The sequence below is a fragment of the Lynx rufus genome, unplaced genomic scaffold (assembly GCF_022079265.1).
Source record: "Lynx rufus isolate CCGP_SWC_20201006 ecotype Redwood Valley unplaced genomic scaffold, mLynRuf1.p SCAF_13, whole genome shotgun sequence".
Lineage (NCBI taxonomy): Eukaryota > Metazoa > Chordata > Mammalia > Carnivora > Felidae > Lynx > Lynx rufus.
Window position 1 is genome coordinate 41,504,157 of NW_025814827.1, and position 14,075 is coordinate 41,518,231.

At 38.2% G+C, this 14,075-nt stretch overlaps 1 protein-coding gene across 1 annotated transcript; it reads left to right on the forward strand.

Moving 5' to 3' along the window:
- The first annotated feature begins 7,978 nt into the window (after positions 1 to 7,978).
- On the forward strand, positions 7,979 to 8,917 carry LOC124508122 (olfactory receptor 4F3/4F16/4F29-like). The gene has a single exon (XM_047074540.1). It carries the CDS (start codon positions 7,979 to 7,981, stop codon positions 8,915 to 8,917), a length of 939 nt encoding a protein of 312 aa, XP_046930496.1.
- Positions 8,918 to 14,075: the final 5,158 nt, after the last annotated feature.

A 14,075-nucleotide genomic window follows, 5' to 3' on the forward strand; every position in this document is an offset into this window, starting at 1 on the left:
GTTGATATCTTAATTTAAACACTTAGCAGAATTTAATTGGTCCCCGCCTTTAGGTCAAATCACAACTGGGGTGTGGGTGTCTTAATGATTGGTCAAGAATACGCCGTTACCCCAAGCAGTTGTACAGAAGCGGAACAAGCTGGTTAAGCAAGCGGATTTAAGCTAAGTTTGTTTTTCACAGACCAGGATGACTAGGCAAACAGTTTGCCCAGGTCTCTCATTTCTCCCCTTTCTCAAGTACCTGAGGAACCAAGGGGAAGGGGAAAATATGTTAAGCAAGCAGGTTTACAGAAGCGAGAAATGCCTGTTAGTTCATGTACAATCACTTATTCTATTACATACCAGACTACATTTAGGAAGCTTCACAACTTATTCTATTACATAGCGTGTTACATTCAGGAAAGGTTTCACAATGCTCGTAGCAAACAGCAAGCAAAACAGACTTCTCAGCAATTGTATTTCTTATCAAAGATCCATAATAAGCAGAAAAGAGAACTTAGCTTTAAACTAAGGCAGGGCTGTCATTTGGATTTAAAGCTGTTCTTTTCATAACACTGGTTAATGTTCAACAGGCCATAAATATCTGGGGTTGTCTGTTTGGACGGAAAGTGTGTGTATGTCTACTGTGCAAAAATCTGTGAGGAACAAAGGGAACTTCACTATGTCTATATCCTTTAATTAATACTCAATAGTGGGATAAATTAAATACATTCTCCTAGATACTCCTTGGATGGCCTTGGGCATCATGTAGTGTGGAAAGGACAAACACCAACTTTATGCCTCCAAATTTTGTACTTTTCTATGTTTATTGGCCTTTTAATTTTTCTTCCTTTATGAACTGTCAATTCATTCTATTTTTTGTTTTCTACTAGTTTGGCTTATATTTATTTACCAGAGTAGAAGAAGGTATCTGTAATGATTAATTTATATGCTATTATTGAAAATGTATTTTATTTTCATGTTTTTCATATTTAATATATTTTAAATCCAAGAAAATTATATTCAGGGACTTAGTTTGAATGTAATAATCTTAATGTACTTAATTGTGTGTTAACAGTTTTTGGGTGAATTATCTTCTATTTTTCAAATTTGCTGCACTGTGACCATTCTTTGGGTTGGTTTCGTATTGTTTCTGGGGGAAGGAAAGTGTTTGTGCCCATACCTCTCTATCTCCATCTCTCTGCCTTCTGTCCTAATCTGTTTGTACCCCAAGTGTTCACATCCTTCTTCATTATTCTGAGCCTTTCATATTTACTCATGCTTGCTGTTCTTATTTGTTGTTTGGACCTTTGAACACACAAAGAGACTTCGTTGACAAAATGTGTCAAGATTTCTAAGTTCTACAACTGTTTTCCTGAAAGTTTTGGAGTTTTTTCCCATTTAAAAAACATAAAATACATTTTTCCTTTCATTAGAGATTTCCCTGGGTTATATAATAAAAAAGCTAAAAAGGATGTAATAAATAAACTAGTAGCTCTTTATTTTGTATAAGAAAATCCTACACCTGTTTCCTCCCTCCCTGATAATCCTGTGAGACCGTTCCCTTGGACTCATGACCTCAGGCTGAGAATCCCAGAACTCTAATGCATCATTTGGTCACCACCTTGTGCTATAGCTAAATTAGGAGCCTTTCTCCAAATAGCAGAGTTTTGTTTAGCTTCTTGTCCTAGGGAGGGTGAATGGAAGGATATGGGCAATGCTTATGCACGGGAGGAAATTCAGTGTGTGGAACTCCTCTGATTCCCTGAGCCTGATGTTATGAGATCTTTTGACAGATTAGGTAGGTGGTGGTGGTGAAGAGGGGCAGAGGGGTTGGTGGACCATACTCTATAAGAAGACTCTCCTTCATAGGTTCCTATGCTTCCAGAGAGGAAGGGTATACGAAAATGAGCAGAAGTAGGAATTGTACAGGAGGGAAGAGTTGGGGCAACTGTGTAGAGAACAGTAGGGGAAAGAAAGTGAAATAGATTTTTCCAGCTTTATTGAGAAATAATTGATATACATCACTATATAAATTTAAGGTGTAGAATATGATGGATTGGTTTATGTATATTGTGAAATGACAAACACGGTCGATTTATTTAGTTAATATCCATCTTTTCATAGCTTAAATAAAAAGAAAAAATTTTTCCTTTTGATGAGAACTCTTAGGATTAACTCCCTTAGGAATTTTCTTGTAGATCATAGAGCAGTGTTAACTATAGTCATAATGTTGTCCTGAAGTTGCTTTTTTTTTTTTTTAATTTTTTTTTTCAACGTTTATTTTATTTTTGGGACAGAGAGAGACAGAGCATGAACAGGGGAGGGGCAGAGAGAGAGGGAGACACAGAATCGGAAACAGGCTCCAGGCTCCGAGCCATCAGCCCAGAGCCGGACGCGGGGCTCGAACTCACGGACCGCGAGATCGTGACCTGGCTGAAGTCGGACGCTTAACCGACTGCGCCACCCAGGCGCCCCCTGAAGTTGCTTTTTAACGGGAATCCAGATTTGAGAACGAAGATATGGGAGAAAGAGTAAAGTATAGAGTTATCACAGGCTTACAATTACTGTACCTGCCTTCATGCTCTCTGATCTGTATTGTGTTTTCTCCAGTTGTCAGCTCATCTGTGGCTCCGCTTGCTGCATTGCCCAGTATGTGATTTGGTCAAACAATTTCAATGTGACCTCAGGCCTCCAAGGATCTCTTTCTTTCTTTCTCTGTCTCTTTTTTTCAAGGGAATGCATTTAGTTTGTTATCAAGTATGTAATTTTAATTCCAGTTTAGGTGTGCAATATCATGTTTCAGCAGTTCTGTACATTGCTCAGTGCTAATCATGATAAGTGTACGCTTAATCCCCTTCACCTAATTCACCCATCCCCTCACCCACCTCCTCTCTGGTAACCACCAGTTCTCTATTGTTAAGAGTCAAAAGGATATATGCACTCCTGTGTTTATTGCAGCATTATTTACAATAGCCAAGTTATGGAAACAGAGTGTTTCTATCTGAATGGATAAAGAAGATGTGGTAAATACATATGCAATGGAATATTATTCAGCCATAAAAAGAATGAAACCTTGCCATTTGCAACAACATGGATGGATTGCGAGAGTATAATGCTAAGCAAAATAAGAGACAGACAAGTGCCACATGATCTCGCTTATATGTACAATTTAGGAAGCAAAAATAATGAACAAAGGATCTCTGACTGTTTTGATACCCCATTCTCCTTATTGTGCTAAATAAATACACTGCTCTAAAATTCTGGGTATCAGTTCGTGAACATTTCTGAATGGTGTCACAAAAAGATTTCCTCTGACTTTTGTCTAAGTTTGTGATAGCCAGCTTCATCCAGATCCTCAGAGTTGTTTGGAACCTCTTTATCTCATTACTGTAGGTTTCTGTCACTCTACACATTTTCTGCACATAGCATATTGCCTTATCTCCCCATTCCCCCCTTCCCAAACCTCTTCCCCTAGATGATTGACATTATTTGTCAGTTCCTATTTGACTTTCTCCACTTTGGCACCATTGGTTATCTCCCTAAAATCATGATTTTCTCTGTTTGATTTTCTCTGCTCTCTTGAATGGCACTAGTGATAGCTCAGCCCTAAGTCTATGGCTTTTACTTAGTCTTCTCAATTTGATCACTGGTTAGCATATGAAAGTGAGCTGTTCCTTAATTCTTTGACATTCCTTTCTTTTTTTTTTTATATGAAGTTTATTGACAAATTGGTTTCCATACAACACCCAGTGCTCATCCCAAAAGGTGCCCTCCTCAATACCCATCACCCACCCGCCCCTCCCTCCCACCCCCCATCAACCCTCAGTTTGTTCTCAGTTTTTAACAGTCTCTTATGCTTTGGCTCTCTCCCACTCTAACGTCCTTTTTTTTTTTTTTTTTCCCTTCCCCTCCCCCATGGGTTCCTGTTAAGTTTCTCAGGATCCACATAAGAGTGAAACCATATGGTATCTGTCTTTCTCTGTATGGCTTAACATTCCTTTCTACCTGATTTTTGTATATAGAAACAGGGCTTTTAAAAGGTAGATAATAGGGGAGCGTGTGCTGACAGCTCAGAGCCTGGAGCCTGCTTTGGGTTCTGTGTCTCCTCCTATCTCTGCCCCTCCCACGCTCATGCTCTGTCTCTCTCTCTCTGTCTCTCTCTGTCTCTCTCTCTCTCTCTGTCAAAAATAAATACACATTAAAAAAAATGAAAAAAAATAAAAGGCAGATAATATGTAAAAATAGTAGTACTAGCAATATAATAATGATGATGACAAATACTATGTATTTGTTCTTTTTTGGCCATGCATGTGTCCTCCATTAGCTTTCTTTTATCTGTTCATATGTTATCCTTTAAGCAAATATTTCTTTCTCATGACGTCAAAGTTTGAATGGCTTCTACGTTTTTGTCTCTAGCTTGGATGTTTCTTATCTGTCAATCACCATGACTTTTTACGAATAAATGGGCCAGACTTTGGTGAACCTTTGACTAGCCCCAAAACTTTGGTGGATTTTGTTTTTTTCCCCCTATTCTAATTGGCAACCACCTTTCTCCCTTCCCTTTAACTTGTACACTAATATGTAGGTTTAAGTCTTGGATCTGCAACAAGTAGCTATAAAACCTTGGGTAAGTTAATTTATATATGTATTAAATGTTTATGTGGGTGGGATAGAATATTTTTCTAAATAAAATGGAATTCTTTCCACATTTATTGAAATATAATGACCTATAACACTGTGTCAGTTTAAGGTGTACTTTTTTTTGTATGCTTGGTTAAAACTTATAGGAGGTATCATTGTTTTAGACCATGAGCAAACATCCATATTTTTGTGATGTAGTCAAGACAGCACTGGATTTGGAATCAGAAGACCTGGTATTTGATTTCAAACTAAGTAACTATGTTTTTAGGTAAGTTACTTTTTTGAATTTGAGATTTTTCATCTATAAATGAAAATAATTCTATCAGATATATCCACCCCTACAGATAATTACAAGCATCAAATGTGTGAAAGTCCTTAGGAAATATGCACCATGAAAATAACGTATACTTTTCTAGCTCTAGGATTGCATCGTTAAATATTTTAGAAACTTTTAAAATATCGTGAAAAAAATCATTATTTTTTTTCTGACTTTAACAATGGCATGGAAGATGACTAGTAATTACATCGTGAAGCCCGGTAAATAGAAACTGTAAATTTCCTGATATGTTGGCTGTTACTGGAACCTGCCACCTCACGCCCGGTCTTCCTTTTCCTTTTACGTGCTGCTTCTTGTTCTCTAAAACTTCATAAAGTTAAACCATGAAACATTATACGAGTTGAGATGAGGCTTCCCTATTCATTCCCAAGTAGAAATATAGCAAGAATACCAGGCATCCTTTTGGGAGTGATTGGGAACTATGTTAATGCTTAGTTTTGAATGTGAAGAGTTCCTTTATGCATGCTGGACCTCATGGAAAAACATGGTAGATGAGAAAAACAGAAACTGAAAAATGATGGACTTGAGAAAATGGTTGTACTTCAGAGAAGTGTTATTAACTAAATAATCAGGATATCCTTGCTACTTATTTTGTATTTTAGGAAACACAAGAACCAGAAGAAATGGTCCTTTTCCTCTTCAAACTTACAATATATTTGAGGAGAGAAAATCTGTAATTGAAACCATTGAGGGGGCACCATGGGTAGCTCAGTGGGTTCAGAGTCTCATTTCGGCTTGGGTCATGATCTCACATTTCGTGAGTGGAGCCCCACATTGGGCTCTGTGCTGTTGGCTCTGAGCACACTTTGGATCCTCTGTCCCTCCCTTGCTGGTGCTCTCTGTCTCAAAAAGAAATAAAATGTTAAAAAAAATTGAAACCATTGAGGAATTATGATTAGTAGCAAAGGATTTGCTCTAATAAGAGAGCAGTTATTATCTCTTCTCAAAAGGCCTTCCTTTCCCCTCTTAGCTTATTAAACTCCTACTGGTTTTTCAAAACTGACAACACTTTCTCCTTTGTCAAGATGTCTCTGAATTTCACAGACTCTTAGGTGTCCTTCTTGGCCAAAAGTAGGCATCTGGAATGTCTCCCATGATGCCATATATTGTGGTTTATTTTTAATGTGGTTAATTATTATTTTTCCATTAAAGTTTAAATTTCCTGACTTCTAGGAATAAGGGAAAAAAGACGTTTGTATAAAGTGTAGTTACTAGGAAAGTTTTCATAGAGGAAATGGGATTTTGATTTACCTTTAAGGATGGGTAAGGTTTGGAAAGTTCTATATTGTACTACCCTATACTTAACGAGTAGCCATAGGAGGCTGTTGGGCACTTGAAATGTGGCTAGTGCAACCAAGGAAATAGGTTTTTAATTTCACTTAATAACCATATGGAAGGAGTGGCTGCTGTTTTGGACTAAGTAGATCTAGGTTTGGCATACTTCTTCTCACTTTATCATTTTTCTAGCATATGGAGTCTGAAGTCATTTGTAGACTAGAAAACCTGGATTCTCTGTAACGAGTTGTTCTTTCCTCCCTGGGCTACTGTTTTCTCCTTTGTAAATTATTAGCTTGGACTAGGGAATCATGAATGAGTTAGTGGGATAATAATTTTTAATGTTTATTTTTGGGAAAGAGAGACAAGAGTGTGTGGGGGGGAGGGGCAGAAAGAGAGGGCGGCACGGAATCTAGCACCGAGTTCAAACTCATACACTGCGAGACCATGACCTGAGCTGTGGACGCTTAACCGACTGAGCCACCCCGACGCGTCTGTGGGGTATTTTTTGACTGATTTCACTCATCATGTACAACTGAGGTGTGCACATGTGTGCATATATAAATACACATATTAAAGGACAAGGGGCACCTGGGTGGCTCAGTCAGTTGGGCATCCTACTTTGGCTCAGGTCGTGATCTCATGGCTTGTGACCTCGAGCCCCACATTGGGCTCTGTGCTGACACCTCGGAGTCTGGAACCTGCTTCAGATTCTGTGTGTCCCTCTCTCTCTGCCCCTCCTCTGCTCATGCTCTGTCTCTCTCCTTCAAAAATAAATAATGATTAAAAAAATTTTTTTAAAAAAGGAAAAGCTTTGGAATCCATTTTTTTTTCCTACTGCTAGGTTTTTCTGCCCTTGGTCCTGGCATACACCCAAGTCACCTCTGTATCCTAAGTCAGGTTTCCTTAGCTTGCCACTACCCTGTGGGCTTAGTGTGAACTGCAAAAGTGATTGTAGGTACTGGTATAAGACCTACTACAAGAGTCATAATATGTTCCTGAGATGACTTGAGGGTAAGAAATAAGACAACTTGAATGACTGAGGAATTGTTGTATGAACATTTAAAGTAGTACCAGTGAGGGGTGCCTGGGTAGCTCAGTCAGTTAAGCATTCGACTTTGGGTTAGGTCATGATCTCATGGTTGGTGGGTTCAGGCCCTGCATCAAGCTGTTTGCTGGCACCATGGAGTCTGCTTGGAATTCTCTGTCTTTTTCTCCCATATCCCCCACCCCCTTCCTCCCTCCCTGTCCCTCCTTCTCCTTCTCTCTCTCTCTTCCTCTCTCTCTGCTCTCCCCCTCTGGTGCTGTCTTTGTCTCTCTCAATAAAAATGTATAAACTTAAAATATTAAAAAAAAGCAATAGCAGTGAATTCTGGCAAATGCAATCTTTACCTCTTCTTTCTTTTTCTGTTTGTGTTGCATTGCACCACCTTCCCCGTGCCTCATGATCCTTGCTATATACTTCTATGTTTTCATATTTGCATCATTTTCTTGTTTGTAGATCCATAGTCCTTGCAGCCATTGTGTTAGGAATACTGTATGTGGAAGTGACTCAACTGCTTTAGGTGATCCCAGTAAAATGCATATTTAATAATGACCCTGAGAAGGAATTGAGGAGTTATCTTGTTCTCACTATGTGAATATCCTTGATTAATTAATCATTTTAATGTAGAACTTCATTAACATTCTCATTTTAGTTTCATGTTATTTTCTTTTGTCTGGAACATTCTAGCGGATAAATCAATGGATAGAGCAAATCACTCTGTGGTGTCAGAGTTTGTGTTCCTGGGACTCACCGATTCCTGGGAGATCCAACTTCTCCTCTTTGTGTTCTCCTCTACGTTTTATGTGGCAAGCATGATGGGAAACTCCCTCATCATGCTCACTGTGATTTCTGACCCTCACTTACACTCCCCCATGTACTTTCTGTTGGTCAACCTGTCCTTCATTGACCTGGGAGTTTCTTGTGTCATTTCTCCGAAGATGATTTACGACCTTTTCAGAAAGCGTAAGGTCATCTCCTTTGGTGGCTGCATCGCTCAAATCTTCTTCATCCACGTCATTGGTGGCGTGGAGATGGTGCTGCTCATCGCCATGGCCTTTGACAGATATGTTGCCATATGCAAGCCTCTGCACTATTTGACTATTATGAACCGAAAAATGTGTATTTTGCTTTCAGTTGCTGCCTGGGTAATTGGGTTGACCCACTCTGTGATTCAACTGGTTTTTGTAATAACATTGCCATTCTGTGGCCCTAATGTGTTAGACAGTTTTTATTGTGACTTTCCTCGGTTCATCAAACTTGCCTGCACAGACACCTACCGTCTAGAGTTCATGGTCATAGCCAACAGTGGGTTCATATCTCTGGGATCATTCTTCATATTGATTGTCTCCTACATTTCTATTCTTATCACTGTTCGGAAACACTCTTCAGCAGGCACAACTAAGGCCCTCTCTACTTTGTCAACTCATGTCATGGTGGTGATTTTGTTCTTTGGCCCTTGCATCTTTGTTTATATCTGGCCTCACCCCACCTCACACCTAGACAAAAATCTTGCTGTTTTTGATGCAGTTCTCACTCCTTTTTTTAACTCAGTCATCTATACATTCAGGAACAAAGAGATGAAAGTGGCAATGAGGAAAGTGTGTAGTCGGTTTATTACCTATAGAAGGATTTCTTAAATGAGACAAGTATTACAAAATTTCCTTGTTGACTTGAAGTAACATTACATATCTATAGTTTGAATACCAGATTCCAAGTACCTTACTATCATTGAGTTGTCCCAGATTAAAATAACAAGGGTCTTAAAAAATCTTAACTGAGAGATTGTGTTGCTGCCTATGGTTGGTTGAAGGAAGCATGTGGTGTGAAAAACGGTAGCTCCCAGAGAAGGACAATTGCTTGTCTCTCGGGAGACATTACCTTGATAAATTTACTGTGTCTAAAATTCAAAATAGTGTCTCTTCAGTGTCGGAGTGTGTTATGTAAGGGGATGCTGATTGACACTAAATAAATTGATACTAGATAGAAATATATACATATATCAAGATGCCAATTGATTAACTTGCTGTAAAAGATCAGCAAGTGGTCTGAACTTTCATGTAAGCCTAATTGATTAATTCAGTGAAGGGAAATTTATGAGAAGTCAAGTGATGTAAGGACATTAATGAAGAGGGAACCGGAGTAAGAGGAGTCAGCAGGACGCTCAAATAATCACATGAGATTGTGATGCCTTTGAGGATAGGCCTGCCATCAGAAGTGGAAAAATAATGGATCCTTAGGCCAGGCCACCTTTCTGTCTGGACAGAGCTGGTTGGTCTCACCAGATTTACCTTTTGACTTTTGTTTGTACTCTGTTTCAGACTATCTAACTCCTACGTTCTTGAAGATTCATTCTCATTTTTTTTTTGTAACTAGCCCAGTTCTTCCTTTTCTTTCTTATGAAATACTATTCCCATTGCATTTACAGGATTTGAGTCATTGCAAGCTGAGTTTTAGTTTGGGAGGTGTTTTTTTATATGAAGGTATTATATTCTAGAGGAATAAGGGATTTGCATACATGGATTTAGAAATTTCAGTTCATATCCATTTTAACAAAGAAGAACCAAGGCTCATTCTCAGAGATGTAGTACAAAGAACTCTGAACCTTATGTATCCTTACCCATACTCCTTAACCAGTTTATCAGTATTCCTATTGTCTTGTAAGTGGTCCTTATTAATGAAATTACAATGTTACTTGCTAATTTATTTGTCTTTTCTTTCGATTTCCATTGCTCTTTTTATCATTCATTCATTATTTTTGACACCCCTGATGGATACTTGGAAAAGTTTAGTAGCTAGCACTTATCCTCAGTCTCCTACGATTTGTTTGGAAGTAGTGTTTTTAAAGGGGAGATTCCAGGTTTCTCTTTTACTGATTAAATAATGTTCAGTAGGCCAGCAGGCTACCAGATTCCTCTCTGATTTAAAAAAATTTCTACCCCTCCCAATCTTTTGTCTTTCTGCTCTTCTATCAGGTCTGTATGTATGATAAGACAGATTCACCAACTGTATAGTACCTGAAGATTTTCTGTATCACTTAATTCTAAAGGTCATTCTTTGCACTCTGAAGAAATAACTACTTTTAGTGGACATCTAGTGTGTTATTTGCTCAAATCAGCAACCCGCTTCTCCTGGTAAATGTAGCTTTGTCTTGCCGTAACCATGTCATATGATTAGAAGGTGACATTTAAATCCTACCTCTCTGACTACTTCTGTTTGCTTAAAGGATGCTTCTGAACCAAGTCTTGATGACACATCTCTTAACCATAGTTGAAGGCTTCAGGTATGAGCCTCTGACCAAGATGGGCCAAATCTGAGCTTTTCCTCAGGATGGTAGAGCCAAGAACAGAGAGAAAAGAAGCTCATCCCTTTTTGAGCTGTGATACGGAGAAACTGCTGGCCATCATACTTCCTGCTGTCAAAAATCAAGTCTGGGATACTGAAAAAACATATGTGGAAAAAGACATAGGATTTACAGATAGAAGCTTGGCAGTAGCCAGTTTCTTGGTTCCAACAGTCTTTGGCATTCATCTTCATTCTTGCCCACCAATGAATTTGGTGACCAGCTGAGCTAATAAATGGGCGAATACATTAACCTTCTTGCTTCAGTTTGTTTGAGGTGTGGTTTTGTCCTGTATAATCGAAAGGGTATTGATAAATACATTTCTGGTTCTAAGAAGAGTGTATTTTCCATGATTTCTGATGTGAATTTTCCATGTTTTATTACTTAAGAAAGTACTATTTTTTCTAATACAATTTTTTTCTTCTAATAAAAAGAAAAGCTTCCTTTGAATTAGAGATGAAGTAGAAATCACCCATAAAATCACTATGTGGAGATAATTAGTGGCAATATTTTGATATGCTAATTTGTAGTGTTTTTCTCTGCTAAATACAAATAGATTTTTATAAAAGGGACATTTAATGGTCTCTGCATTTTTATCCTGCCTGCCTTTTTGATGAATATTACATTCAGAGAAGTTTTCGCATTATCGAATGTTGTAGTACAAAATAATTTTATTTATTTATTTTTTATTTTTTAATTTTTTTAATTTTTTATTTTTTTAATTTCATTTTATTTTTTCAAAATAGTTTTGAATACATACATACCACTGCATTATATGAGAATCATAATTATATTTGTTATTCCTCTCTCATTGATCAATTAGATTATCTTTAATTTAGTACTCCGCTTGAAAATCTTACATATGTTGTCTGTATCTCAGATTCCTTCCTCTAGAGATTGATATATTTAGAATGAATAGGGGATCATAATCATTTAAATTCTTTATTCACATTGTAATTTTTCCCAAAAGATTTTTACCTGCTAAAACGTATATCCACTTAAAAAATTTTTTAACGTTTGTTTGTTTTGTGTGTGTGTGTGTGTGTTTAATATGAAATTTATTGTCAAATTGGTTGAATACAACACCCAGTGTTCATTCCAACAGGTGCCCTCCTAATTACCCATCACCCACCCTGCCCTCCCTCCCACCCTCCAACACCCCTCAGTTTGTTCTCAGTTTTTAAGAGTCTCTTAGGGTTTGGCTGTCTCTCCCACTGTAACCTCTTTTTTTTTCCTCCCCCCCCCCCCAGGTCTCCTGTAAGTTTCTCAGGATCCACATAAGAGTGAAAACATACGGTATCTGTCTTTCTCTGTAGGACTTATTTCAAGTAGCATAACGCTCTACATTTCCATCCATGTTGCTATGAAAGGCCATATTTCATTCTTTCTCATTGCCACGTGGTATTCCATGGTGTATGTAAACCACAATTTCTTTATCCATTCATCAGTTGATGGACATTTAGGCTTTTTCCGTAATTTGGGTATTGTTGAAAGTGCTGCTATAAACATTGGGGTACAAGTGTCCCTTGTGTCAGCACTCCTGTATCCCTTGGGTAAATTCCTGGCAGTGCTAATGCTGGGTCATAGGGTAGGTCTATTTTTAATTTTTGGAGGAACCTCCACGCTTTTTCCAGAGTGGCTGCACCAATTTGCATTCCCACCAACAGTGCAAGAGGGTTCCCGTTTCTCCACATTCTCGCCAGCATCCATAGTCTCCTGTTGTTCATTTTAGCCACCCTGCCTGGCGTGAGTTGGTATTTGAGTGTGGTTTTGATTTGTATTTCCCTGATGAGGAGTGATGTTGAGCATCTTTTCATGTACCTGTTGGCCATCCGGATGTCTTCTTTAGAGAAGTGTCTATTCATGTTTTCTGCCCATATCTTCACTGGATTATTTGTTTTTCGGGTGTGGAGTTTGGTGAGCTCTTTATAAATTTTGGATACTAGCCCATTGTCCGATATGTCATTTGCAAATAACTCTTCCTCTTCGTCGGTTGCCTTTTAGTTTTGTTGATTGTTTCCTTGGCAGTGCAGAAGCTTTTATCTTCATGAGGTCCCAATAGTTCATTTTTGCTTTTAATTCCCTTGACTATGGAGATGTGTCAAGTAAGAAATTGCTCTGGCTGAGGTCAGAGTGGTTTTTTCCTGTTTTCTCCTCTAGGGTTTTGATGGTTTCCTGTCTCACACTCAGGTCCTTTATCCATTTTGAGTTTATTTTTGTGAATGGTGTCAGAAAGTGGTCTAGTTTCATTCTTCTGCATGTTGCTTCCCAGTTCTCCCAGCACCATTTGTTAAAGAGATTCTTTTTTCCATTGGATATTGTTTCCTGCTTTTTCAAAGATTAGTTGGCCATATGTTTGTGGGTCCAATTCTGGAGTCTGTATTCTATTCCGTTGCTCTATGTGTCTGTATTTGTGTCAATACCATGCTGTCTTGATGATTACGGCTTTGTAGTAGATGCTAAAGTCTGGGATTGTGGTGGCTCCCGCTTTGGTCTTCTTCAATATTACTTGGGCTATTTGGGGTCTTTTGTGGTTCCATGCAAATTTTAGGATTGCTTGTTCTAGTTTCGAGAAGAATGCTGGTGCAATTTTGATTGGGATTGCACTGAATGTGTAGATGGCTTTGGGTAGTTTTGACATGTTAACAATATTTATTTTTCCAATCCATGAGCATGGAATGTTTTTCCATTTCTTTATATCCTTCAATTTCCTTCATAAACTTTCTATAGTTTTCAGCATACAGATCTTTTACATCTTTGCTTAGGTTTATTCCTAGGTATTTTATGCTTCTTGGTGCAATTGTGAATGGGATCAGTCTCTTTATTTGTCTTTTTGTTGCTTCATTATTAGTGTATACGAATGCAACTGATTACTGTACATTGATTTTGTGTCCTGCATTTTTCTGAATTCATGTATCAGTTCTAGTAGACTCTTGGTGGAGTCTACTGGGTTTTCCATGTATAATATCATGCCATCTGCAGAAAGTGAAAGCTTGACTTCATCTTTGTCAATTTTGATGCCTTTGATTTCCTTTTGTTGTCTGATGGCTGATGCTAGAACTTCTAACACTATGTTAGACAACAGGGGTGAGAGTGGCCATCCCTGTCATGTTCCTGATATCAGGGGGAAAGCTCTCAGTTTTTCCGCATTGAGGTTGATATTAGCTGTGGGTTTTCATAAATGCCTTTAAGATGTTTAGGTATGTTCTGTCTATCCTGACTTTATCGAAGATTTTTATTAAGAAAGGATGCTGAATTTTGTCAAATGCTTTTTCTGCATCGATTGGGAGGATCATATGGTTCTTATCTTTTCTTTTATTAATGTGATGTATCACATTTATTGATTTGCGAATGTTGAACCAGCCCTGCGGCCCAGGATTGAATCCCACTTGATCATGGTGAATAATTCTTTTTATATGCTGTTGAATTCGATTTGCTAGTATCTGATTGAGAAT